This window comes from Meles meles, chromosome 13, assembly GCF_922984935.1.
Source record: "Meles meles chromosome 13, mMelMel3.1 paternal haplotype, whole genome shotgun sequence".
In the NCBI taxonomy this organism is placed as follows: Eukaryota; Metazoa; Chordata; class Mammalia; order Carnivora; family Mustelidae; genus Meles; species Meles meles.
In genome coordinates this window covers 30,047,816-30,074,313 of record NC_060078.1, presented here as the reverse complement: position 1 = coordinate 30,074,313, position 26,498 = coordinate 30,047,816, and the positions used below count along the sequence as shown (strand labels likewise).

At 38.8% G+C, this 26,498-nt stretch overlaps 1 protein-coding gene across 4 annotated transcripts in view; it reads right to left on the bottom strand.

Moving 5' to 3' along the window:
• Positions 1-4,447: 4,447 nt before the first annotated feature.
• Positions 4,448-26,498, bottom strand: part of DDX50 (DExD-box helicase 50) — a 33,830-nt gene continuing 11,779 nt past the window's right edge. For all 4 annotated transcript variants that reach the window (XM_046027522.1, XM_046027524.1, XM_046027523.1 and 1 more), the window contains 8 exons: positions 23,689-23,838; positions 13,729-13,890; positions 13,151-13,270; positions 12,313-12,386; positions 11,929-12,088; positions 7,967-8,101; positions 6,717-6,761; positions 4,448-4,944 (listed from right to left, as the gene is read on the bottom strand). In XM_046027522.1, the coding sequence (XP_045883478.1) occupies positions 4,669-4,944; positions 6,717-6,761; positions 7,967-8,101; positions 11,929-12,088; positions 12,313-12,386; positions 13,151-13,270; positions 13,729-13,890; positions 23,689-23,838 (1,122 nt within the window). In that variant the 3' untranslated portion in view covers positions 4,448-4,668. The remainder of the gene's footprint in view (positions 4,945-6,716; positions 6,762-7,966; positions 8,102-11,928; positions 12,089-12,312; positions 12,387-13,150; positions 13,271-13,728; positions 13,891-23,688; positions 23,839-26,498) is intronic.

Below are 26,498 nucleotides of genomic sequence, written 5' to 3'. Positions count from 1 at the left end.
GGAATAAAACAGATACTTACAGATTTAAAAACTGAAGATCAGGGTAACTGGTTTAATTGAATTCTAATAGCTGTTAAGTGACCACACTAGGGCACAGAATACCAAACAGGAGGCTCTGAATCGCCAAAAGGAAGCATGAATGTGCTGGGCTTTATGAGAAAGGAGTAAAATAAAGGGCTGAATGCAGCCCAAAGCTGAGAATTCTCCCCCCACCTTCTTCTGGAAGGTATGGAAAGCTATTACTTAATCTTGTCAGGACCTGCTCCACTTCCCTTGCTCATAGGAAAACCAGCCTTTAGCAAGTGGACCCCTAAAATCTACCTCCACTCTGCTAGTGGTTACCTACATGCTTTTTTCACTCACTTCCCTGAAACTTTTCGATGTCTGTCCTAAACAAGGCCTACAAGGCCTTCCAAGATATGAATCTTGCCTTGTTCTCATCACTGCTTTCCTCAGAGCCAGCATCCCAGCAATGAGAGCTACTTATGGTTCCCCATATTTAGAACTTGTTTTATTAGCTATTCTATGCCTTTCCTGGATGTCCATTCCCACTTCCCACTTTTTACCTGACTGAATTCATGTTCAATCATCACACCCAAAAAGCTTTCTCTAAACTCCCACCCCCATTCCTGGACTGGGCCGGGTGCCCTTGTGTAGAGCTCTCAAATTACTGCACTTAGTCACTGCCGTGGACCTAAGTTTATGTGTCCATCGATTTCACTAGATTCTAAGCTCCTGAGGGCAGAGACACACCTTACCTTTGTACCCCAAACACAGTGCCTGGGACACTCTAGGTATATGACTTACCCAGACTAAATTACCAGTACTCGTGCACCCTTGTAGGAATGGAGCCCCTTTCACCTTTTGTATAAATCCAGAGCTCACTACTACTCAAATGCAGAGCTGAGACTCTCTCCCCCATAGTTATCTGGAACCCCATTGCCCATAATCAAAATTTCTCCCTTTCTTAATCTAGTCTAGCACTCAGTCCTCCCCACAACTCCCCGGCTTAACTGCAATCTGGCCCTTCTTGAAAAATACTCCTCCTGCAACTTTCCCATGCATATGTTGCTCATTCCCTCACATCCTGTGTACCCTGGTATTAGTGTCGTCTTCTCCTCCAAACCATTTCCAAACTCAGTATCATGTAAACGCCCTTGTCCCTTTGAGGACAGGTAGCAATATCACCCTATGAGGAAGGGTCCTCATTCTGGTAACCTAACCTCCACCATTCATTGATAGTTTGGCACCTGGCTTAGTCTTCCCCTCCCTCCTCGGTCTGGAGACTTCACTGTCCATAAAATCACCACGCCAACTTCTCTGGTCTTTGACCATCTCAACTGAAATGACCTTTCCCCCCATCGGCCTACTACCAAACCCCACACTTGTCCTAAAGTACTCCACTCTTGAAATTTCAAATTCAGACAGCTCTTAGTGACCTTCAGTCCCATTCCTTCCACATTCTCCCTGTCATCAACTCCACCTCTGCTTCAGTTCCGAGGCAGTCTAGACTCCATAGCCCATTACTCCAGTAACTTTTGCCAAAGTCCTTAATATATCCACCTTGTCATCCTTTCATATCCCAGAGCAAACTCCAATCCTAGATCAATCATCTCCCATCTCCACTCCTACAACAGAATATTGAGTATCATCACCACAGGAAATCCCTCAAGTGCTCTAATTGCTGCCACTACACATTCAGTGTCTAATGTCACCCAGACCCTCAAAGCTGCCCGTTAACACCAGTTTGCCTAGTAAGCTCTCCATCTTGTTCTACAGCTGATGCCTCAGCATTTCTCCAATCTCCTCAGATCTCTGAGCCTGCTACTTTCCTCTTCACCCTCAGCAGACGACCATGAAAGAATACCACAGGAAAAAAAAAAGACATCAGGCAGGAATCTGTCAACTTTTTACCTTAACACCTGCCAATTCACCTACATGACAAACATACTTTCTTCCTGGCAAAAATGTTAAGAGATGCGCTTCTACCACCTTAGATTAAAATCTCCAGTGTGTGCTTAAAGCTCATCCTTCCAGGTCTTCATAGGGTTCTTGCTCCATCAGATATTCTTTCTCTTCATCCCTCCTTTCTAACTCCTTCCCATATTAGTAGTTCATCCTCTAATTTCCCTCATCCTCCCCCAACACACACACACACACAAAACTGCCATCTCATGTCCTTTTTTTTACATCTAGCTTTAGCTGATTCTTCCTTACTTCACAGCCAGATTTCTGGAAGACATGTTTGCTCTCCCTAGTGCTTTCTCTCATTTCTTGCTGAGCCACTGCTAAATGGTTTCTACTCTCCATACTTTATTAGTATGGTTGCTCCCCATGTCACCTGTCTTTTTGCCAAATCCAGTGGGCATCTCAGGTTCATCTTCTGGTTCCTTGCAAAGCCTCATACTCGTGGGCTTTCTGCTGCCTTCTCACCTCTTCTTGATGGTAATGGGATTCCCTTCCTCTGCTATGCAGTAAATACATTTTTCTGCCTCTGGTTTCCTCCCTAGTCCACTTTTCTTCCTATATGTTCACTAGATAATCTCTTCCACTGCCTTAACTACAATTAACCTTTTTATTTTTATTTTTTAAATTTTTTTTTACAATTAACCTTTTTAAAAACTATGTCCAAATCTTTACACCTTGAGAACAGATGTCTCTCCTCCTTCAAATCTACAAATCCAACTGTCTACTTTTTACCTCCTCTTAAATCTTATTTTCTCATGGGCTATTCAATATTAAAATATATCTGATATTGAACTAACCATACCCCCCTGGCCCTTTGTTCTTTCTCCTACTACCTTATCTCAGTGACAAAAATCTCTTTCATTCTTTTGCACCTCTCTCATCTTCCAGTTCAATCAAGCACTAAGTCCTAACAATTTTATTTTCTACAACTTTGAAGGGGCCTGGCTGGCTTGGTTAGAGGAACATGTGACTCTTGATCTTGGGGTCACTGAGTTCAAGCCCTACATTAGGTGCAGGGATTACTAAAAAAAAAAAGAAAGAAAGAAAGAAAGAAAAGAAAAATAAGAAAACTTAAAAACAAAAACTAAACAAAAAATTTGGTAAATCTTGGGGTGCCTGGGTGGCTCAGTCATTGGGCATCTGCCTTCGGCTCAGGTCATGATCCCAGAATCCTAGGATCGAGCCCCGCATCGGGCTCCCTGCTCAGCGGGATGCCTGCTTCTCCCTCTCCCACTCCCCGTGCTTGTGTTCCCTCTCTTGCTGTGTCTCTGTCAAATAAATAAATAAAATCATTAAAACAAAACAAAACAAACAAAACTTTGGAAATCTATCCGTGTTTCTCAGTGTCACCACTGCTATTTAGCACAGTGGTTAAGAATGCGGTTCAGAAGCAAGACTTATCGGGGTTTAAATCCTCACTCCACTACATATTATCCAGCTCTGATTCTGGACAAGTAATAAGCTCTTAAATGCCTCAGTTCTTATCAGTCAAAATATGTTCCCTGACATTAGTGCAGACTGTCACCTCTTCCTTGGATTACTCCAACAGCATCTTAAGAAGCCTCCTGACCGCCAGTCTGGCCCTTCTCCAATCCAGTCTCCTCAGTGCAGCCAGTCATCTTTTCTAAAACACAGATCTCATCATGTTACTCCTTACTTCAAATCTTTTTTCAAGAGAATGTTTAAACTTCTTGAGAATGCACACAAGGCCTTTAAGATCTGGTCCCTTTTAAATATTAATCGTTCTCTCTTATTCCGACCCTTTGTCTACCATATGCAAACCACACTGAACTAAGTGTAGGTCCTCAGACTTCCTATGGTATTCTTTGGCTCTGGGTATCTGCATATGCTGTTCTCCCTGCCTGCAAACCTTCTCTCTAGTCTTCCCACCATACACATACTTGCTTAGATCAACAGATACTTTTAACTTCTTCTTTTGGGTATCACCACTTCTAAGACCTTTCTTTTTTTTTTTTTAAACTTCTAAGCCCTTCTATCTCCAAGACTGGTCTGGTACTCTCCAAATAGGTCCTTAGCATTCCATACCTACCTATTTTACCCTTTAGATGTTAATCTCACTCATAATTGCTTGATTGTCTTTAGAATGTAAGTTCCTTAATGATAGTGCTGTGCCTTGCGCACCACTATATCCCTAATAATTAACATAGTGATAGGCACACAGTAGACTTCAGTCATTATCGGTGAATAGATTATTGAGTGTATAGTGCTTGCACACCCTTTTAGTGAACCATATATAGAACTTAAACGCTACACCTAACCAATCAAGTCACCAGTTTCTATAACTCTTTAATGTAGAAGATATTTCTTATTTTCTACTACACATCCTATGGAAGGAATGATCTGAATACAAATACACTACGTTTTGCAAAATGCGAGTCATCTTAAGTAAGACTAATTTATCTGTTATGTCTTAGAAGAACCTGTAGAAGATTACATTGACAAAATTCTTAACGCATAGTGAAAAGAGACAATAAAAGGAGTTTTTTTATTCAAAGGTATAACTGGATAAGTAGATTTGTTTTACAACCATTCTTGTGAAATACTTTTTAAAAAAATATGACCAACTTCTTTGCAAAGAGCAGACACATACCTCAACTATGATGACCTAATTTTGGTGGATAATGTACATGATTAGGCAGAAATAGGCAAGCTCACACTGGTAGATTAACTATCAAATACTCAGTCAAAACTCCGTTTGTGGCCCCCACTTCTTGATCGATTTCTATTCCCACTTCGTCGTCTACCATCTTGTCGACTTCCTGACCGACTTCCCTGTCGACTCTGTCTACCTGACCGGCCACCAGATCGACCACCTGACCGGCCAGACCGGCCTGACCGGCCACTTGACCAGCCACTCCTCTGCCTGGAGTTAGATGTGTTTCCATCATAATATTCTTCAATTTCAGGTAACTTGGCTGGCAATGAAAGTATCCAGTCTGAATCATGCCACTCTGCCTGTTGGGGGAATTTAGAGGATTAATATAAATGCAAAATGGAAACCATAAGCAAGCATATGAGTACAGAAGATTCTTTTTTAATATCCATCATCTATTAGCTAAAGGCCATCTATCCATTTAAATTCAAAGTATCTGAAACAAAACTGAAAACCAGAAAACAAAAACAAAAACATTCGAAGCTCATTCATTGAAGTTCCTAAATTTTAGTCTTAGGAGAAACTCTCCGGCTCAGTTTGAGGCTCATAATTTCATACTCAATTTATACATTTTAAAAGAGAGCACACTGGGGTGCCTGGGTGGCTCAGTCGGTTGAGCATCCAACTCGAATTTGGCTCAGGTCATCAACTCAGGGTTATGAGATCAAGCCTTGCATCAGGCTCCACCCTCAGGGGGTTTGCTTGAAATTCTCTCTCCCTCTTCCTCTGCTCCACTCCCGCTCTCACATGCTCTCTCCCTCTCAAATAAATAAATATTTTTAAAAATTAAAATTAAAAAAATAAAAGAGAGCATAGCTTTCTTGGCATGAAACAAACAGGCCATTAATTAGTGCACGGCTTTCAGTGGTTATAGTGACAGAAGCAAGAAGTGAGAGCTAATGATGGGGACTAAAAACCTGTCGAAAATATGTAACCACTGGAAATACTTTGCTATCAGAGTAAACAACTCAAGATTATGTGAATCAAGAGCTCATAAGCACCTCACTATATTATATCCTGCTAAATTAACTATTATTCATTGTGATCATGAGTTGCCAAGGAAAGTGAATACTAAAATACCCTGTTGAGGGGCGCCTGGGTGGCTCAGTTGGTTAAGCTACCGACTCTTGATTTCGGCTCAGGTCATGGTCTCAGGGTCGTGAGATCGAGCCCCGAGCTGGGCTCCGCACTCGACGGGGAGTCTGCTTGAGGTTTTTCTCTCTCTCCCTCTTCCTCTGCCCCTCCCCCTGCTCGCACGCTCTCTCTAATAAATAAATCTTTAAAAAAAACAAAAAAGTGTCCCTAATAGTTAGGTATATGGAAATATTCATGATTGAAATGATAAAATACCTACAATTTGTTTCAAAAGAATACATATAACTCTTAAACCCCTTCATCTATTTCACCCAACCTGCCACCCACCTCCCCTCTGGCAACCAATAGTTTGTCTCTATATTTAAAGATCTGTTTTTTTCTGGCTCTTTTTTCCTTTGTTCATTTGTTTTGTTTCTGAAATTCCACGTATGAGTGAAGTCATATGGTATTTGTTTTTGTCTTAATCTTACTTTGTGTAAAATAAAAAATTATAAAAACTTATTTAAGCACACTGGGTGTCATATGCAAGTGTTGAATCACTGTGTTGTACACCTGAAACTGATATAACACTGCATGTTAACTATATTGGAATTTTTAAGTTTATTTAAGCATTAAATAAAATATTGTTGTCACTTTCTCCTAGTATAATATGGAAGAGAAAATCAAAGCTGAGTTTGGGGGCGGAAAAAAGAATACATATAGGAGAGTGGGAAAATGGATGGAAGTGAGATGAAGCAACAAAACAAACTGGCCATGAGCTGACCACTGTTGAAGCTGAGTGATGGGTACATGAATATTCATTACGCAATTCTGTTTTTTATATCTGTAATTATTTATAATAAAAAATGTTTTAAATTGTGATACACACTAGATATATTACATTAAGGAGTGTTAAGACATCATAAGGATATTGTCACTTTTTAAAAATTCCTATTTTTTAGAGAAACCTACTCAATTTAACATAAAATTTTAAAAATACCTGTAACCTTTCTGATTCAGTTGTGGGAACGTCAAAGCAAACACCCTAAAAGCAAAATGAAAACATTTTTATTCAAATGCAGATGAGTTGATTTTTTTACCAACACTCTAATACTTGGTGGTACTTTTATAGTAGCTAAAAAAGAAAAGAAAAGAAAAGATAGGGCATGCCCCATGAATGTTCACAAGATTAAAACAGCTAACATATAATAATAGAGTAGCTGCTTACTGTATTTTCTAAATCTGAAAAGTAAACACAATATCTAACAGGAATCTACTACTACTACTACCAAGAATCTAGAGTGTTCTCTATAAAAGTTCTTGTTGACACTATAATGTTTAAAGTATAAATTCCTTGAAAAATTTAGTACCGGAAAGTTTCTATCCTGAAGAGCTGCAGTATTTATCAGATGATAAGAATGGTATAAAACAAGATGTTTCTTTTTTGGTCCTGGCTGCCAATAAATTGAAAGTTAATTTACTTCTCAACTAGGGCAATTAGTTTGGCCTAAGTTTCTTGTTTTATTTTTCCCTCCCCTCCACATTTTTTTCTTCATGCATATATTTGTCTCATACTTGCCACAAAACATTCTTGTGGTAATAGTAAACTTTAAGAGAAATGATTCTTTCTAATAAACAATCTAATAAACAAACTCTAGGCTAGAATAAGCCTATGTAGTAAAGTTAAAAGAATAAATATAATATCTTTTTTCAATTCATTAAAGAAACAGAGTCACTAAGATTAGAGATCTTTGCTATTTCAAAAATGTATTAAAATACTAATTTATTTAATGATCCTCTTTAATAACCAAGAGCAGGCCACTCAAAAGTCAATATTGAGTATTCTCTGAGTAATAGAGCTGTTTAGCTATTGAAATCATAAGTTCTCTGAGTAACAGAGCTGTTTAGCTATTGAAATCATAAGTTACTTAGTCATAGAATAAAACACCACACACAATCACACAATATATATCCAAGAGCAGAAACTTAGATAACTTGGCTATTACACAAATTAAGCAGGATGATTTACAGCTTTCTACCCAAAGGGGTAACTTATATAACTCCCCCAAATTTACAATGGGAAACAAACTATCACACAGAGAAAACTGCATTATTCATCCTATTAGACTTAAAAAAAAAAAGAAAGAAAGAAAGAAGGAAAGAACAGAATCTTTAAACAAAGAATAAATGTCTTTAGAGACATTTACAGTAGCTGACTGAGAAGCTTTTGACTTGTCTAGAAAAACCTACCATATTTCCTTTTAGGAGGCACATTTTGGTAATTTGGGACACAGCATTACTACTCAGCTTTCTGTTAAGTTCTTTCCATGCACAGCTGATATCCTCTATTTCTTCTGGGCTTTCCAGAGTCATGGTGACAAATCCCTTAAGAAATAAAAGTCACATTATCTTTGGAAAAAAAGCAGCAGTAGGAGGACAATGAAGTTCCAACTCTGCAGCCCTTCATGACTTCACTGTACATTTCTCATGAGCCATCAGTATAACGTGGCTGCCAAAAAAAAAAAAAAAGTAACTTTTCTCAAATAAAGATTTTACTTAAGATTTTAAATCTTTAAAAATAAAGATTTAGGGGCGCCTGGATGGCTCAGTGGGTTAAAGCCTCTGCCTTTGGCTCGGGTCTGCATCGGGCTCTCTGCTCAGCAGGGAACCTGCTTCCTCCTCTCTCTCTGCTTACTTGTGATCTCTATCTGTCAAATAAATAAAATATTAAAAAATAATAATAATAAAAAAAATAAAAATAAAGATTCATTTTGTCAGAGAGAGTGTGTGTGTGAGAGAGCACAAGCAGGGGAAGCCACAGGCAGAGGGAGAAGCAGACTCCCCACTGAGCAGGGAGCCTGAGGCAGAACTTGATCCCAAGGACCTGGGATCATGACCTAAGCTGAAAGCAGATGCTTTTTTAGTATATGTGCTGCCGAAGCGAGCACTGAAAGCAGATGCTTAATCAACTGAGCCACCCAGGGGTCCCAAAAATAACTTCTTTAAAACTATATTAATAGAAGACTAATGTTTACAGATCACTGAAAGAACCATTCTTCTTTGTATTTCTGTAGAAACTATATATTTCATTCTAACCAACATGCTTTAAGAGATAATTGGAGCATCACAGAAAAGATAAAGTAGTGAAAAAACCGAGGAAATGCTGAAAGAGTCAAAGTTAACTTGGAGTGGAAAAACAAGAAGACATAAATCTCTTTAAACTTTTAAACGGCTATTACATATCTAAAAATTGCTTGTTCTGTAAAACTTCACCGGATAGCAAAAAGATCAACATGAAGAAGATATAGGAAAGGATTCATCTAATAATTCTGGTTTTATTTTTTGTTTTGTTTTTTGTTTTTAAAGTTAGCTCTATACCCAGCATGGGGCTTGAACTCACAACCCCAAGATCAAGAGTCGCACGCTTTACCGACTGAGCCAGCCAGGAACCCCTCATCTAACAAATAGCTACTGAGTGTCCTCTATGTATGTGCCAGAGACTATAGTAAGTGCTATAGATTCAGCAGTAAATAGTCCTTTCTCTCATGCAGGTTCATTCTAGTGCTAGGGATTGGGTTGGTGGGGACGAGGTCGGGTAGACAGTAAATGAATAAGCAAATATGTAAAATGCCCAATAGACGGGCGCCTGGGTGCCTCAGTGGGTTAAAGCCTCTGCCTTCGGCTCAGGCCATGATCTCAGGTCCTGGGATCAAGACCCGCGTCCGGCTCTCTGCTCCGCAGGGAGCCTGCTTCCTCCTCTCTCTCTCTGCCTGCCTCTCTGCCTACTTGTGATCTCTCTCTGTCAAATAAATAAATAAAATCTTTAAAAAAAAAAAGTATTTGGTGGTAGGGGCGCCTGGGTGGCTCAGTTGGTTAAGCATCTGGCCTTGGCTCAGGTCATGATTTCAGGGTCCTGGGATGGAGTCCTGCATCAGGCTCCCTGCTGAGCAGGGCATCTGCTTCTCCCTCTGCCTCTCCCCGTAACTTGTATTTTCTCTCTTGCTCACTCTCACTCGAATAAATAAATAAAATCTTAAAAAAAAAAAAAAAATAGGGGCGCCTGGGTGGCTCAGTGGGTTAAAGCCTCTGCCTTCCACTCAGGTCATGATCTCAGGGTCCTGGGATCGAGCCCCACACTGGGCTCTCTGCTCAGCAGGGAGCCTGCTTCCCTCCCTCTCTCTTTCTGCCTCTCTGCCTACTTGTGATCTCTGTCAAATAAATAAATAAAATCTTTAAAAGAAAAAAAGTATTAGGTGGGTTATTAAGGAAAGGGTACTTGCTCGCTGCTAAAGCATTACCCCACAAATGACTAATTATAGAGTAAAAGATACCTTTACAATTGGAATATAACTTTCCATTATAAACAAGTGATCAAACTAAGCATTATTAGTACTAAAACAATCTGACATTATATACCTCCTGATGTTATACAGTATGAAGTACATTATCACCCATAGGGTACTTTGGCCAAAACTGCTTAACCTGAATATAAAAACAAGCCCTGACTTTACCTTCAGTTTATAGGGGAGGCTGAATAAAGGCAAAAGTTAAATGATGTATGAAGAAAAGAAAACCAGAAAAACACAGATAAGAAACTCTAGACTCTGATCTAGACAACTAATCTATATTCTTCAAAAAATTAATTAATAAAAATGATGGGAAAACAGTTCCAGATTAAGGGAAATATAACACCAAATGTAGCATATGAACTTGAATCGATCTTAATTTTTTTTTTGTAGATTTTATTTAAAGAGAGAGAGAGAGCACATGTACATGCACAAGTGCATGCATGGGGGTGGTCCACGGGAGAAAACAGGAGAAAGACAGGCAGACTCCATGCTGAGTGCACAGCCCAACACGGGGCTCAATCTCACAACCCTGAAGATCCAGGTGTTTTTAAAAGATACACAGTGTGAGGAGCACCTAGGTGGCTCAGTCTGTTAAGTGTCTGCCTGCGGCTCAGAGGTCATGATCTCAGGGTCCTGGGATTGAGTCCCACATTGAGCTCCCAGGTCAGTAGGGAGTCTGTTTCTCCCTCTCCCTCTCCCAGTTCATGCTCTCTCTCTCATATAAATAAAATCTTTAATAAAAATAAAATAAATTAAAAAATAAAGATACACTGTCGGGGGAGGGCATCTAGGTGGCTCAGTAGGTTAAGGCATCCGACTCTTGGTTTCGGCTCAGGTCTTAGTCTTAGGGTCATGGGATGGAGCCCTGCATCAGGCTCTGCTCTGGGTATGGAGCCTGCTTGGGACTCTCTGTCTCCCTCTTCTCTCAAAAAAAAAAAAAAAAAGAAAAAGAAAAAAAGAAGATACACAGTGTATGGAGAGGGGGAGAGAAGAGTTGGGACACATGAAGTCACTCCCAGCAAAATGACATTTGACTAAACTATTAACACTTGCCAGATGGAAAACATCAGCCACCCCCGATGTATTCATTCATACTATACCAAATTGTCACAAGCAAGTTTACCTGCCCGGACCTTTCTGTTCTCTTTCACCAACTCTCCCTCTTTCTCTCAATCTCTGTCCCCACCCGGACATCAGAGAGCTTTCTTTTTTTTTTTTTAAAGATTTTATTTATTTTTTTGACAGACAGAGATCACAAGTAGGCAGAGAAGCAGGCAGAGAGAGAGGAGGAAGCAGGCTCCCTGCAGAGCAGAGAGCCCAATATAGGGCTCAATCCCAGGACCCTGGGATCATGACCTGAGCTGAAGGCAGAGGCTTAACCCACTGAGCCACCCAGTTGCCCCTCAGAGAGCTTTCTTGCTGAGAGGTCCTGCCATCCAGGGACTCTCCTCACTTATACCCTGATGAGTAGTAAATCTTTGAACTAGTTGCAACCAATGGATCTGGTGTGCTTTGTTTTAACAACTGATACTAACGGACAAGGGGCTAGGTCAGATGGTGTCACACTACACACACACCCCACCCCACACACATAGCCCCTCCACATATACAGGTAATCCTAACCTTGCATGGCACTGAATTGATGCTTTGATTTATGTTTATCTATGCACAGAATCTATGCTTTGATTTGTATGGTTCCATGGCAACTTACAAAATAAAGAATAGGGTCTTGTGTGTAAGTTTCAGTTAACACAGTACTGTGCAAGGTGAAAGTCTCTTGTTTTTCTCTCCAGATAGATGGATAATCTATGGTTTGATTTTAATCTTTTCTCAACCATACATGATTTTCTCATAGATTTCTACCTTATCAGAGGTGATCAAAGATCGTGGTTCAAAACTTGATGCACCAGAGATGTGGGCTAATGCTGCAGCCAATGCATCCACTGCCCCTTTCTCTTCTATCAATCTCTGAGCTGATGGTCGGAAAAAATCAACAGCAGCATAAGAAACGGAAGCCAGAGACCTACGGTGTAAAAAGAGTAGATTTTCTTGGTCAAGACAAAGGTAAAAAACTAAATATAAGAGAATGAATGGGAAAAGAACGAGCAACGTTTTCGTACTTTAATATAACTTAAAGTCTGCTGGTAAAACTGGTGATTAAGTTTTCTGATATTTGAACTAGGAGAGCTTAAAGATGAATAGCCTAATACAAAAGAAAAACTTATTCAGCAAGGTCAGAAAGCATACCTGATGGCATCCATGCTTTTAGATTTAACTAAATCCATTGTAGAAGGTACACCTACACGTTTAAAAGTAATTCCCTGAAAATGAAAGAATTACATTAAAGAAAAATGGAAGTCTTTACAATTAATTCCTAAATTTATATAGTTTGTTGAATTTCCATTTCTTGGGACTTAAAGATTTCAAGCCCCAGTAGATCAAAAGACCTGCTTTTTCTAATAAATCATCAGTTACAAATTCTAGGAAGAGAAAAAAAATTTAATTGCCCTTAGTTACAGTCATGAAATTTCACAGCAAAATAAAGCTGATTCCAAAAAAGGAAAAAAGATGCTGATCACCTCTATCAACTTTTTTTTTATTACCCTATCTCATTTTACGAAGTAGATGAAATAGCATTTAAAAACATACATCATGAAAATAGGGAAAAATGTCAAATACCACACAAAAAAATACAGGCCACAAAAAATGTATACAATTTCTTACAGAAACTGGCCATTTTTACCTTAACTCAATATCATCTTAAGAAATACACCAAGACTATGGCAGTCACCCCTTATAAACTGGACTATGAGACACTGAAACCACAATGCGCTTCTGATTTTAGAATCAAGGGAGAAATTCAAGGGAAAAATGAGAAAGTCAGCTCTTCTATCTTCACAATAAAAGCTGTATCAAAACAAAGTCTTGCAGCTCATATAAATTTAGCTCTCCACATGCTTCACATCCAAATGCAGCCTAAACTGAGAAAAGTTATAAGCATCTATTTGTGAGAACAAATATAAAAAGAGCTCTTTTCTAAGGCACCATTTAGATAATAAGCCTGAAATAATTTAACTCTACTTACTGCTTTTTGTTCCACATATCTTAGTTGACCTCTTTCTCTGGGTTGATAAAAACATATGCAAATCCCTGTCCGGCCAGCTCTACCTGTGCGTCCAGAACGATGAATATAGGACTCAACATCCTGAAAATAAAAGAAGCAATACTGTTTTAAAATCTGGGGAAAAAAAAAAAAACAAAAAACTGGCCAGTACAGTCATTTCAACAATGAAATAACACTAACAATAACAAAACTGCTGCTACCAATAATAACATTTTTATTTCAAACCTATTGCTCTTTCAACAACCTCTTATGCTCAATATTTGGATAAAACAGGATTGAAAATATTTATCCACCGCATCCCAAGGCTCTTCACATGACAACTTTTTATAATTCCTTTGCATGATTCCATGTTTCAAATCCAAAGAAAGTTAACATCTGCTAAGACATCAGATTCTGACCAATTTAATACGGCATTAGTAAAAAATGGTTAACAGCAAGAACCGATAACATCTTTTTCATATTCCAAGCAGTATCTTTATAAATAAAATGACAATTTACATGCTGTTCTTATAGTCGCTGAATAAAATCTCATTTCTTACCTGGGGAGGAGAACTCTGAATCACCAGGTCAACCTCAGGAATGTCCAAACCACGGGCAGCCACGTTGGTTGCCACCAAAACTTTAAAACTACCTTCTCTGAAGCCTTTCAGTGTAATTTCTCTTTGTGACTGTGCAATGTCCCCATGTAAACACTGGGCATTCTATTTGAAAAAAGGGAAAAAGTTAAGTGTACAGCTTACACTTGCAATTGATAGCACCCTAACACGACATAGTCTATGCTCCCTCTTGTTTTTCAATCTTTTTTTTTAAGTAATCTCTGCACCCAACATGGGACTCAAACTCATGACCCCAAGACCAAAAATCAGTGCTCCACTGACTGAGCCAGCCAGGTGCCCCAATGTTCTTATTTTCTGATAATTATAGTAATGCATACTTATCGTTCAAAAAGATCAAACATTACAGAAAAAATTTAGCATGGGCGCCCGCATGGCTCAGTCGGTTAAGCATCTGCCTTCGGCTCAGGTCATGATCTCAGGGTCTTGGGATTGAGCCCCGTGTCAGGCTCTCTGCTCAGCAGGTATCTGCTTCTCCCTCTCCCTCTGCTGCTGCCCCTGCTTGTGCATGCGTGCTCTCTCTGTCAAATAAAGTCTTAAAAAAATATTTAACACAAAACGTAAAAGCTTCCCTTAATATCAGACTCGTAATAATTCACTAACAGTTTGGGGAATATTTCTCCAGATATATTTTTTTAAAACACAGACACAGGGGCGCCTGGGTGGCTCAGTGGGTTAAGTAAGCCTCTGCCTTTGGCCCAGGCCATGATCCCAGGATCCTGGGATAGAGGTGCATGCGGGGCTCCCTGCTCAGCAGGGAACCTCTTCTCCCTCTCCCTCTGCCCCTTCCTCTGTTCATGCTCTCTTTCTCTTTCAAATAAGTAAATAAATCTTTAAAAACACACACACACATACACACATAATCCACATGTAACAGCATACACTTTATGTATTTACTTATAAAACGGTATCACTACATAATCACTGTTTCGAAACCTGCTTTACAAATTATCTTAGCCATTTTTCCACATTTATAAATATAACCCTACTTCATTTTTCAAAACTGTATATGATTTCATCATATGATATAGTACCATTTATTTTAGCAATATCCTATTATGACCATTTGGGTCATATCCAAGTTTTCACCTTTAGAAACAACACTACAATGAATAACACCGCACTTATATCCCTGGACCTCCTTCCCGTCCCCCGGTATATGTGTATTTTAGTAGGACACATATCTAGAAGGTGAATTTCTAGATAAAGAATTATGGACACTTAACATTTTAATAGCTATTGCAAAACTGTGTTGTAAGAAGAGGTTCTGGGGGTGGGGGCGCCTGGCTGGCTCACCGGGAAGAGCATGCAACTCTTAATTGCAGGGCTGTGAGTTCGAACCCCACACTGAGTGTAGAGATTACTTAAATAAATGCATACATAAACTTAAGGGAAAAAAAGTTGTGCCCATTTACTTTAACATTCATGAGTCTTTGGTTTATCATACCCTGTATATTATGAATCATTATAATTTTTGTGAATCTAATAGGCAAAAATGATTTGCTAATGTTTTAATTTACATTTCTATAATATTTAGTAACACTGAACCTATTTTTATACAATTTATATATTATCTTCTACTCGTACTGCAAACAATTTTTCTATTACAAATGAGTTTCCTAGCATTCTAGCTGCTATTAAAATTTAAAAGTTCAGGGGTGCTTGGGTGGCACAGCTGGTTGAGCAGCTGACTCTTGGTTTCCATTCAGGTTGTGATCTCAGGGTCCTGGGATCGAGCCCTATGTCAGGCTCTGTGCTTGGTGCAGATTCTGCTTGACACTCTTCCTCCCTCTCACTCTGCCTCTTCCCCTGTTCGCTCTCTCTAAAATAAATAAAATTTCTAAAAAAATTTTTTTTAATGTTTCAAAGGGTTCATAACAATGATTTAACCCTAACCATATCTAAACCTTAGTAACTAAGCCTAATGTATTCATAAGTGAATTCACCAGGTACTTGCTATGTACCAGATTATGGAACAATCATAAAGAGCGAGCCCTGGGACAGACAAGTTGACAGGCATTTTCAATACAGTATGATATGTACGATAAGCGGGTGCAGGGCACTACTGGAATACTTGAGAGAGAAACCTAACTTAAGGGGCACCTGGGTGGCTCAGTGGGTTAAGCCTCTGCCTTTAGCTCAGGTCACAATCTCAGGGTCCTGGGATCAAGCTCCGCAGCCAGTTCTCTCCTTGGTGGGGAGCCTGCCTCCCCCTCTCTCTCTGCCTGCCTCTCTGCCTACTTGTGATCTCTCTCTCTCTCTCTCTCTGTCAAATAAATAAATAAATAATAATAAAATCTTAAAAAAAAAAAAAAAGAAGAAGAAGAAACCTAATTTAATTCTGTGTAAGGGGAAGGCAGCACTGAAGGTGAGACCAGACAGATCATAAGGAACTAGTAGGCAGAAGGATGAGCAGGAGGCTAGGGAGTTTTGGGCAGAAAAAAATTCATACATAAACAGTGTGCCTGGGAACTACAAATATACAAGTATTGCTGAACCAGTGTGAAAGGGGAAAGTGACAAAAGATGAGACTGGAAAGGAATATGATTTTATCCTGCGGACAACATGAAACAACTGAATGATTGGAAGCAGAAGAGTATCCTGAACATACTTGTATCACTGAAGGAATACTCTGGTTATAATGTATAGAATGTATTAGGAAAGGGCAAGGCAAAAGCTAGGGAGACCCAGGTAGCAGGCTGTTTTAGAAATCCAAAAGAGGTATCAGTGGCCTCGCCAAGGCAGTGGCAATGACCATCTATTCATTCAATAAATATTTAGTGATCTACAACATGCTGAGCACTAAGGATAAAATGGCAAACAAAAACAAGACTGCCTCCCTCCTCATCCTCTTTATACTTTGGTAGGGGAGATGGAAACTAATCAAATAATGAGGCATGGAAACAAATTTAGCAACAAGTTTAAACAATGTTGCACCAGTCTAAGAGGCAAAGAGCATTTATTTATATTTTTTTTAGAGAGGGAGAAGTGGGGAGGCAGAAGGAGGGAGAGAGAATCCCAAGCAGACTCCACATGGAGCCCACACGGGGTTTGATCTCACAACCCTGAGAAGATGACCTGAGCTGAAAGAGTCAGATGCTCAGGGGCGCCTGGGTGGCTCAGCTGGTTAAGCCTCTGCTTTCAGCTCAGGTCATGATCCCAGAGTCCTGGGATCAAGGCCCGCATCAGGCTCCCTGCTCAACAGAGAGCATGATTCTCCCTCTCCCTCTGCCTGCTGCTCTGCCTACTTGTGCACGCTCTCTCTCTCTGTCAAATAAATAAATAAAATCTTTAAAAAAAAAAAAAAAGGGTCAGATGCTCAATCAACTGAGCCATCCAGGCACTTCAGGCAAAGAACATTTGTAAGAGAACAATCTGACCTATTTTGGGGCAAGGAAGAATTCCTTGTAAGTGGTACCCGGACTTTTATCTGAAAGATGGGTAGGAGTTGCTAGGCAAGGAAGACTGTAAGTTCAAGAGCCCTGGGATGACAGGAAACATGGCAAGTATGGAGAGCGTGCAGAATGAGGAGAGGGTACAATAAGACGAAGATGGAAAGTAAGTAGGGGCTAGGCCATAAAAGAATTCAAGAACTATTGGTAGATGAAATTGGGGGGGCCTGGTAAGGGGAGGAGAAATGAAATATAAAGGAAAGAAATATTCCACATGACTTCCAGATTTCAAGCTTCTAAAATAGTAGTAAGAAAGAAATGGACCATTTTAAGGGCACCTGGGTGGCTCAGTCAGTTAGGTGTCTGACTCTTTGTTTCAGCTCAGGTCTTGATCTCATGGGTCATGGGGAGCTTGCTTAAAGAGTCTTTGCCTCTTCCCCTACCCTCACTCTCACTTGTACTTGCTTTCTGTAAAATAAATAAATCTTACCCAAAAAAAAAAAAAAAGGGAAAAAAATGAAAGAAACAGACCATGGGAGATAGAATCCAAAAATACTTCGTAATTAACTGAACAGCAAATGATAAGGAAGAAAAGTCAAGAGTGATGTGTAGATTTCTGACTTAGTCTATGGGTAGATATACCATTTAAGAATAGGGAATATTGGAGACAGAGTGGGTATAAGAAAATAGAAAAGAATGAATTCAATTTTAGGTACCCAATAATGGGTTGGGGTATCTGTAGCCAGTAAGATAAACACAGGTCGAGATTCTGGAGAAAGAGCTAACCTGAAGAAAGATTTAGACACTATCAGCACATGCAGAGGAGCCACAGGAGTGATTAGTTATACCCATCTATATATGTGGCTATACTTATTTCTATACTTACTGTCTGCCTGCTATAAGAAAAGCATTGTGTTAAGTGCTTTAAATAAATGATTTCACTTAAGCCCTAAAAGTGGAAAAAACATATTTTTAATTTTATTATTTACCTTGAGAGGGCGTGCACACAGCATGCACATGTGCATGAGAGCAGAGTGGGGAGGGGCAGAGACAGAATCCCAAACGGGGATTCTGGGGAGCCTGACGGAGGTCTTGATCCCACCACCGAGATCATGACCTAAGCTGAAATCAAGAACCAGATGCTTCAGTGACTGGGCCACCCAGGTGCCCCACTGATATCACTTGTTAAAAGGGAAACATGAGCAAAGAAACATGAAGTGACTTGCTCAAGGTTACACAGCTAGTAAGTAATATAACTGGGATTTAAACCCTAAAATGTCTGACTCTGAAGTCTGTGATATTAGTCACCATGCTCAGGAAGAATACATAGTGAGATGACACAAGGACAGACATTAGATCTGTGAGGAATGCCAATACTGGAAGTACAAACCAGAATACAAAAAGACCTCAACAAAACTTAGAAAGGTTAGCTGGAGAGGGAAGAAAACCTGTATGATATCACAGAACCCAAGGTAAGAGAAATGTTCAAGAAAGGAACATTGCCTTACTGTTGTTTTTAAGTCATAAAAAAACACACTTTAAAATAAACGGAATGGTTTTCCATTGTGAAATTTTCAAATTCACTTTTTAAATTTTTTTAATTAAATTCAATGAATTAACATACAGTGTATTACTAGTTTCAGAGGTAGAGTTCAGTGATTCATCAATCTTGTACAATACCCAGGGCTCATTATTATATCACATGCCCTTCCCAATGTCCATCATCCAGTTACCCCATCCCCCTGGCCCCTTCAAATTCACTTTTTAAAAATTTGATACAACACTGATTTTTTCACTTGATAACTAGTCCTAAGAAGTGACAATATATTTATAATACCGGTGATGGTTTCCAGATCTCCAGCTTATGAGTAAATCATTTTCCAAAACTTTGTGGGCATGCATGTGTGGGTGTGTGTATGTATGCATGTGACTGTTCAGCATTAAGAAAGCATTGTTCTCGTAAAAACTGACTTTAAGAAAAAAATTAAAAATTAAAAAAAAGAAACCACTAAAGTTCCTCCATTATAAATCCTGTATCCTCTATAATGATAGACTACTACTTTTTACCTAAACAGTAAACCAGCAGAGGAGAAACTGCATTGCTCTCAACCACAAAAGCTCATTAGTAAGAAGGGAATTCTCAGCCAGCCTTTGCAGCAAGGCAGGTCCTCCCTATGAGATAAAACAAGGGCTTCTGCAACACTACCGCTGCTCAGTGCTCTAAAGAAGTAACAGGAAAAAAGGTAAATCAACTACCCTCGATCACTTTCATTATTTACCAACTGTCATCCGTGTATACTGTATATAAAGCTAAAACTATACAGTTAGTTAAAATGATACTGGGGAAGATATTAACAGCATAGTCTTTGAATCTCAAGTTCCCACATAAAAACAAACAGCAATTAGGACAACAAACTTAAAAATCCACAGACATTAGGACAAAAGTAAGAAACAAGTATTTTCCTAAGATTTCTAAAACATGATCAGGTAGAGATAAGACTTGTATATATGGGGCAAGGGGGAGATTTGCTGGTCCTAAGAATAGATACTCCCTAGAAAGCACAATGGACCGATTTGAGAATAGCAGCTGAAAGCACAAGAGTTTTTGTACACTGAAGGGCGATTATAAGGAACCAGAAGTAAGGTCTGAAAGAGGCTGGAGCAGCCTGGACCCTTTATGAACTTTCAAAATTTACATGCCAATGCTTCCTTGCCAGGACAAAGGTCCACAGTAAGGAGAAAGGGTTGGATCTGGGATCCAAATTGAGGATGCCAGGGATCACAGACACAAAGGAAGAGAAGATCGAGATAAAAGTGAGGGAGGAGATAGCCAGAGCTCAGAAAGTGGGAGATCTTTTTTTTTTAACAGCTTTATTGAGATATAATTTACATACCAAACAGTAACAGAAGCAGCAGCTCTAGAGAAAAGGGAACTGTTGTGTACTATTGGTAGGAATGCAAACTGGTTGCAGCCATTGTGGAAAACAGTATGGAGGTTCCTTGAAAAGTTAAAAATAGAGGGTACCTAAGCTACACTAAGATCCAGTAACTGCACTACTGGATATTTACCCAAAAATACAAAACACTGTATTCAAAGGGATACACCCTATGTTTATTACAGCATTATTTACAATAGCCAAACTATGGAAGCAGCCCAAGTGTCTACTGACAGAGGAATGGATAAAGGAAATGTTATGCATATAGAATGAATATTATCCAGCCATAAAAAAAGAATGGATGGACTCTTGCCATTTGCAACACGGATGGAGTGAGAAAGTGTATGATGCTAAGCGAAATGAGTCAGGGAAGGGCAAATACCATATGATTTTACTCATATGTGGAATTTAAGAAACAAAACAAATGAACAAAGTAAAAAAAAGGAAAAAAGATAAACCAAGAAAGAGACTCTTAACTATAGAGAACAAACAGCTGGTTACTAGAAGGGAGCAGAGCTGGAGGAGAGCTGAAATAGGTGATGCGGATTAAAGATGCTCATTGTCATGAGCCCTAAGTAATGTACAGAACTGGTAAATCACTACACTGAACACCTGAAAATAATTTAACACTGTATGTTAACTATACTGGAATTAAAATTAAAAATATAATTTAAAAAAACACAGCTGAATTCCACAAAAAAGTAATCAGAAGAGGGGGAAAAAGAATAAGCAAATATCCCCACAAATCATGAAAGAGCTCTAGAAAGGCATTCCCCATAAAACAAATGGAAAGTATAGCGTATTTCTAAATAAGCTAAGAGAAATTTTTAAATGATATAAGAAAGAACAAGAAAAATCAAAATGAGAAAAACAAAATAAAAAATGAGGTGAAATGACTCAACAAAGAAACAGAAATAAAGACTTCACAAACGAAGACTTTACTGGAAGGAATTTAAGACTGAGCAAACATAAGAGCTAATGCCTTAAAAACAGGAAATCTTGAAAAAGTGAAATAGAGATGAAAAGGATTTGAGATAAAGTGACAAAGAGGAAAAAAAAAGGAACCAACATCCATAAATAGTCCCAAGGGCGGGGGGGGGGGGGGAGGCAATCAGACAAAACAAACACCAAAAAAATTGTAATTCAAGAAAATTCTGCTGAAATATTAAATATAGTTGAAGCTACAGTGTACCCACAAAACATAACCAAGAACGAAAGACATTCTTTCACTACAAAATACATTCTAATAGGGGCACCTGGGTGGCTCAGTGGGTTAAAGCCTCTGCCTTCGGCTCAGGTCATGATCCCAGGGTCCTGGGATCGAGCCCCACATCCGAGCCCCACATCCGGCTCTCTGCTCAGCAGGGAGCCTGCTTCCCTTCCTCTCTCTCTGCCTGCCTCTCTGCCTACTTGTGATCTCTGTCTGTCAAATAAATAAATAAATAAATAAATAATCTAAAAAAAAATACATTCTAATAAAACTACTGATTTAAGATTTATTTATTCTAGAGAGAGAAAGAGAGTACCTGTGAGAGTGTGGGGAAGGGCAGAGGAAGAGAATCTTCAAGCAGACTCCCCACTGAGTGCAGAGCCTGATGTGGGGCTCAATCTCACAACCTGTAAGATCAAAACCTGATACAAAACCAAGAGCCAGATGCCTAACCTGTGCCACCCAGGAGTCCCTGATTTTTAAAGAAAAATTTAGTCTTTTGCCTAAAGGCAAAATCTTATAAGGAGAAAAAAAAATCAGAATGGAATCAGACTTTTTCCAGCATGCTTCACCTCCCAGAACAATGGCAAAACATATTCAAGATACTGAAGAAAGAAAATTATGAATGAAGAATTTTAATATCCAGCCAAATGGTTTCCAGATATAAATTTACAAACATGTTATTATCAAAAGGCAATATTATTTCCATAAGCCCTTCTTCAGGAATCTACTAGATAATAAGTCACAGACAACAAAAATGATTGGACAGACACTGACATAAGAACTGACAGCATTACTATCAATGGATGTTAATATCATATAAAGAGAAAGAACTATACATTATTACTCCTATAACATAGTTTTGCCCTAATTAAACAAATAAACCTGAATTTTCAGAAAATACAGAAGATAGAGGTACATGTTAAATGATTGCACAAGGAAGCAATACTCTAGATTATGGAAACTTGGTTTCTTAAACAACAAAAAAAGCTACAAGAAAAAAATAGATGAGGGGAGCCTGGGTGGCTCAGTGGATTAGGCCTCTGCCTTCAGCTCAGGTCATAATCTAGGGGTCCTGGGATCAGGTCCCACATCTGGCTCTCTGCTCAGCAGGGAGCCTGCTTCCCCCTCTCTCTCTGCCTGACTCTCTGCATACTTGTGATCTCTGTCAAGTAAATAAATAAAATCTGTAAAAAAAAAAAAGAAAGAAAGAAAAGAACAGATGAGAAAGGAATCTATAAAGAGATTTAATGAAATCACAATTTACAAATATTTGGATCCAGATTCAAGACAAAAACTCTAAAAGAAAAAACAAAGCAATCATGAGGCAACTGACAATCTGAACACTACCTGACATTTGGAGATACTAATTACTGTTAATTTTTAAATGTGGTTAACAGTTTTGAGTTAAAAAAACAAACAAACAATTCTTTTCTTTTAGAGACACATACCCAAATATTTAGGGATGTAATAATATGTTATCTATGGTTTGCATCAAAATAATCCAGGAGCAGGAAGTGAGTGGGCAGTGGATAAAATAAAGTAATTGTGGTACTAGAGAATGAATACGCAGGGTTCATTAGACTGTCAACTTTTGTATATGTTTAAAATTTTCTACTATAAAAAGTTAAAAGAAGGACTGGGTGGCTCAGTCACTAGGCATCTGCCTTTGGCTTGTGTATGATCTCAGGGGCCTGGGATCAAGCCTCAGCGGAAGCCTGCTTCTCCCTCTCCCATTCCCCCTGCTTGTATTCCCTCTCTCGCTGTCTGTCGAATAAATAAATAAAATCTTAAAAAAAAAGTTAAAAGAAAAAAGACATGGACTTAGTATTCTGATCCATTCATTCAATAAATATTTGTGAATATTACCCCCTCTTACCCACAGAAACTCATTTTGTTTCAAACTTTGTATTTTCAAGATCTCATTATGCAAAGTCTTTAAAAAAAAGCCTTCTCATGAAAACGAGTAGACTTCCATTCTGACTTAAAGACCATGACAGGCTGGCTATAACTTCCTTCTGAAGTAGACTCAATTCTAAAAAGAACAAACTTGGGGTGCCTGGGTGGCTCAGTCAGTTAAGTGTTTGGCTCAGGTCATGATCTCAGGATCGTGAGATCAAGCCCCCTTCAGGGCTTTGCGCTGGGCATGGAGCCTGCTTGGGATTCTCTTTCTCCCTCTCCCTCTGCCCTTCTCTCTGCCGCCACACCCATGTTCTCTCTCCACCACCCATCTCTCTCTCCAAAAAAAAAAAAAAAAGACTATCAAAACTAGTCTACAAAGGACAATAATTTTGTTCAACGAATCATTCTATAATCGCAATTAGAGAAAGCATGATAAAATACTTACCTGTTTTATATGTGGATTCATGGCCATTTCAGTTACATTCTTTTTGGTCTCACAGAAAATAATAGCCCTCCCTTCAGACCCACTGTAGACTTGAAGGACATCTCCAATAACTGCTGGCCTTTGAGACCAATGGCACTGGATAGCCAAATGCTTTGAGGAAAGAAAATATCAAGTATCTGTTTCATAAAAGTTAGTAAAAAAAAAGACTTATTTTGTAAATATTTTTTCTATCTGTTCAAGAATTGGCCTTTTTGGCACAGAATACAATTCTCCCCAACCCCAACTTAAAAACAATATACCTACCAATGGCCATCAATAAGTGAAAGGATAAACAAGTTGTTGTATACTAATACAATGTAATACTATTCAGTAATTAAAAGGAACTAAAAAAAGAGAAAACAATCAACTATGGATATATGCAACAATATGGATTAATGTCAAAACATATGCTAGATAAATGAAGCCTTACAGGAAGAGAATACACACAGGATTCCATTTATATCAAGTTCTAGGTGGGGTGCCTGGGTGGCTCAGTGGGTTAAGACTCTGCCTTTCGGCTCAGGTCATGATCTCGGGGCCCTGGGATCAAGCCGCACATCGGGCTCTCTGCTCAGCGGGGAGCCTGCTTCCCCCCACCCACCCATGAGCTCTGTCTGCCAAATAAATAAATAAAGTCTTTAATAAAAAAAAAAGTTCTAGAATAGGCAAAACTAATCTACAGTAGAAAAAATTCGGAACAAGGTCGCTTGGGTGGCTCAGTCAGATAAGTAGCTGACTTGATCTCAGCTCTGGTCTCAATCTCAGGGTCATGAGTTTAAGCCCCAGGTTTTTAAGTAGGCTCCACACCCACTTTAAAAAAAAAGAAAAGAAAAAAAATCAGAAGTGGCTATCCCTGGATGGGGGACTTGACTGAGCAGGGGCATGAGGGAAATTTCTGGGATGATGGTAAGGGGTTTGGGTGATACATGTGTTATGAATCTGTCAAAACTAAAACAAGTATACTTAAAATTCTGGGGTTTTTTGTATGTAAATCTTATCTTTTAAAAACTGTAAATATTATATGAACCTCAAAAATATACGAACTAAAAGAAGCTCAACACAAAAAGGTCACATGTTATAGGATTACATTTATATGAAGTAACCAAAATAGTTAAGTCCCTAGGGACAGAAAGCAGACTGGTGATACCAGGGGCTAGCAAAAGGGAGAATGGAGGAACTAACTGCTTCATGGTTACGGGGTTTCCTTTTGGGGTGATGAAGTGTTCTGGAAGTGGACAAAAGCTATGGCTGCACAATATCATGCACATACAGACACTCAACTGTACATGTTATACAGTTTGTTAATTTTGCCTCAAAAAATCTGTAAATATGAGCTCAAGTTAACAATATGCATGCTAAAGTACTTATGAGGAACTATGTTCATTTCTGCAATATGAAAGGCATAAAAAAAAGATGGATGTAAGGATAAGTAGCTAAATGATAAAACAAAAATACTAAAATACTAATGGTAGATTAGCTGGTTGCTATATGAGTGTTCACTGTAAAACTCTCTTGATTTTGGACACCTGGGTTGCTCAGTCGGTTAAGCATCTGTCTTCGGCTCAGGTCATGATCCCAGGGTCCTGGGACTGAATCCTGCATCAGACTCCCCACTTTTCCCTCTGCCTGCTGCTCCCCCACTCCTTAGGCTCTTTGTCTCTCTCTGACAAATAACAAAATAAAATTTTTTAAAAATGATAAAAGTTAAAAAATTTAAAAAATAATAAAATCTTTAAAACAATAATGCCGATGAGCAGAGAACCTGCCTGCCTCTCTGCCTACTTGTGATCTCTGTCTGTCAAATAAATAAATAAAATCTTAAAAAAAAAAAAAAGATTTTATTTATTTACTTGAGAGAGTGAAAGTGAAAGAGATCGCAGAGGGGGAGGCAGAAGCAGACTCACCGCTGAGTAGGGAGCCCCATGCCGGCTCAATCCCAGGACACTGGGATCATGACCTAAACCGAAGGCAGACGTTAAGTGAGCCACATAGGTGCCCCAAGAGAATACTTATCCTTTAAAAAATACATACAATTACATGAAAATGAAATGATGACTGGATTGCTTCAAAGGTAGGAATGAAGAAGATATGGGGTTTTAGAAAAGATTATAATTAAAGCCTGGTGATGAGTATATCAGGTCCCTTACAATATTCATTTTCTGCGTATGTTTGAAAACATCCTTAATAAAATTTTTTCACTGATATATTTTACTCTTACAAAATTTTCAGCCATTACAAAATACAAAAGAAAGCTTCCTTTGACTATTCCGTACTGTAAGTCCTCTCTTCCAGGAAGTAATTATTACTAGCAGTTTGATGTTATCTTTCCACCCTATCTTTATACATTTACATAAATATCTGAAAAATATATACATTATATATATAAATATATAATTATAATAATTATTATAAATAAATTATTATTTATAATTAATAAAGCATTAATATATTTTTTGGAAAATATAATTCTAGGGGAGCCTGGGTGGCTTAGTTGGTTAAGCATCTGAGCTTTGGCTTAGGTCATGATCTCTCTCTCTCTATATATATATATAATTCTATACATATCACTTTGTAATTTAGGTTTTGCCACTCAATTCATTCTCTTTTCAAGATTTTATTTATTTGACATAGAGAGAGCGAGCATAAGCAGGGGGAATGGCAGAGGGAGAGAGAGAAGTAGGGTCCCCACTGAACAGGGAGCTCAATTCCAGGATACCCGGGATCGCGACCTGAGCTAAAGACAGATGTTTAACTGACTGAGACACCTAGGC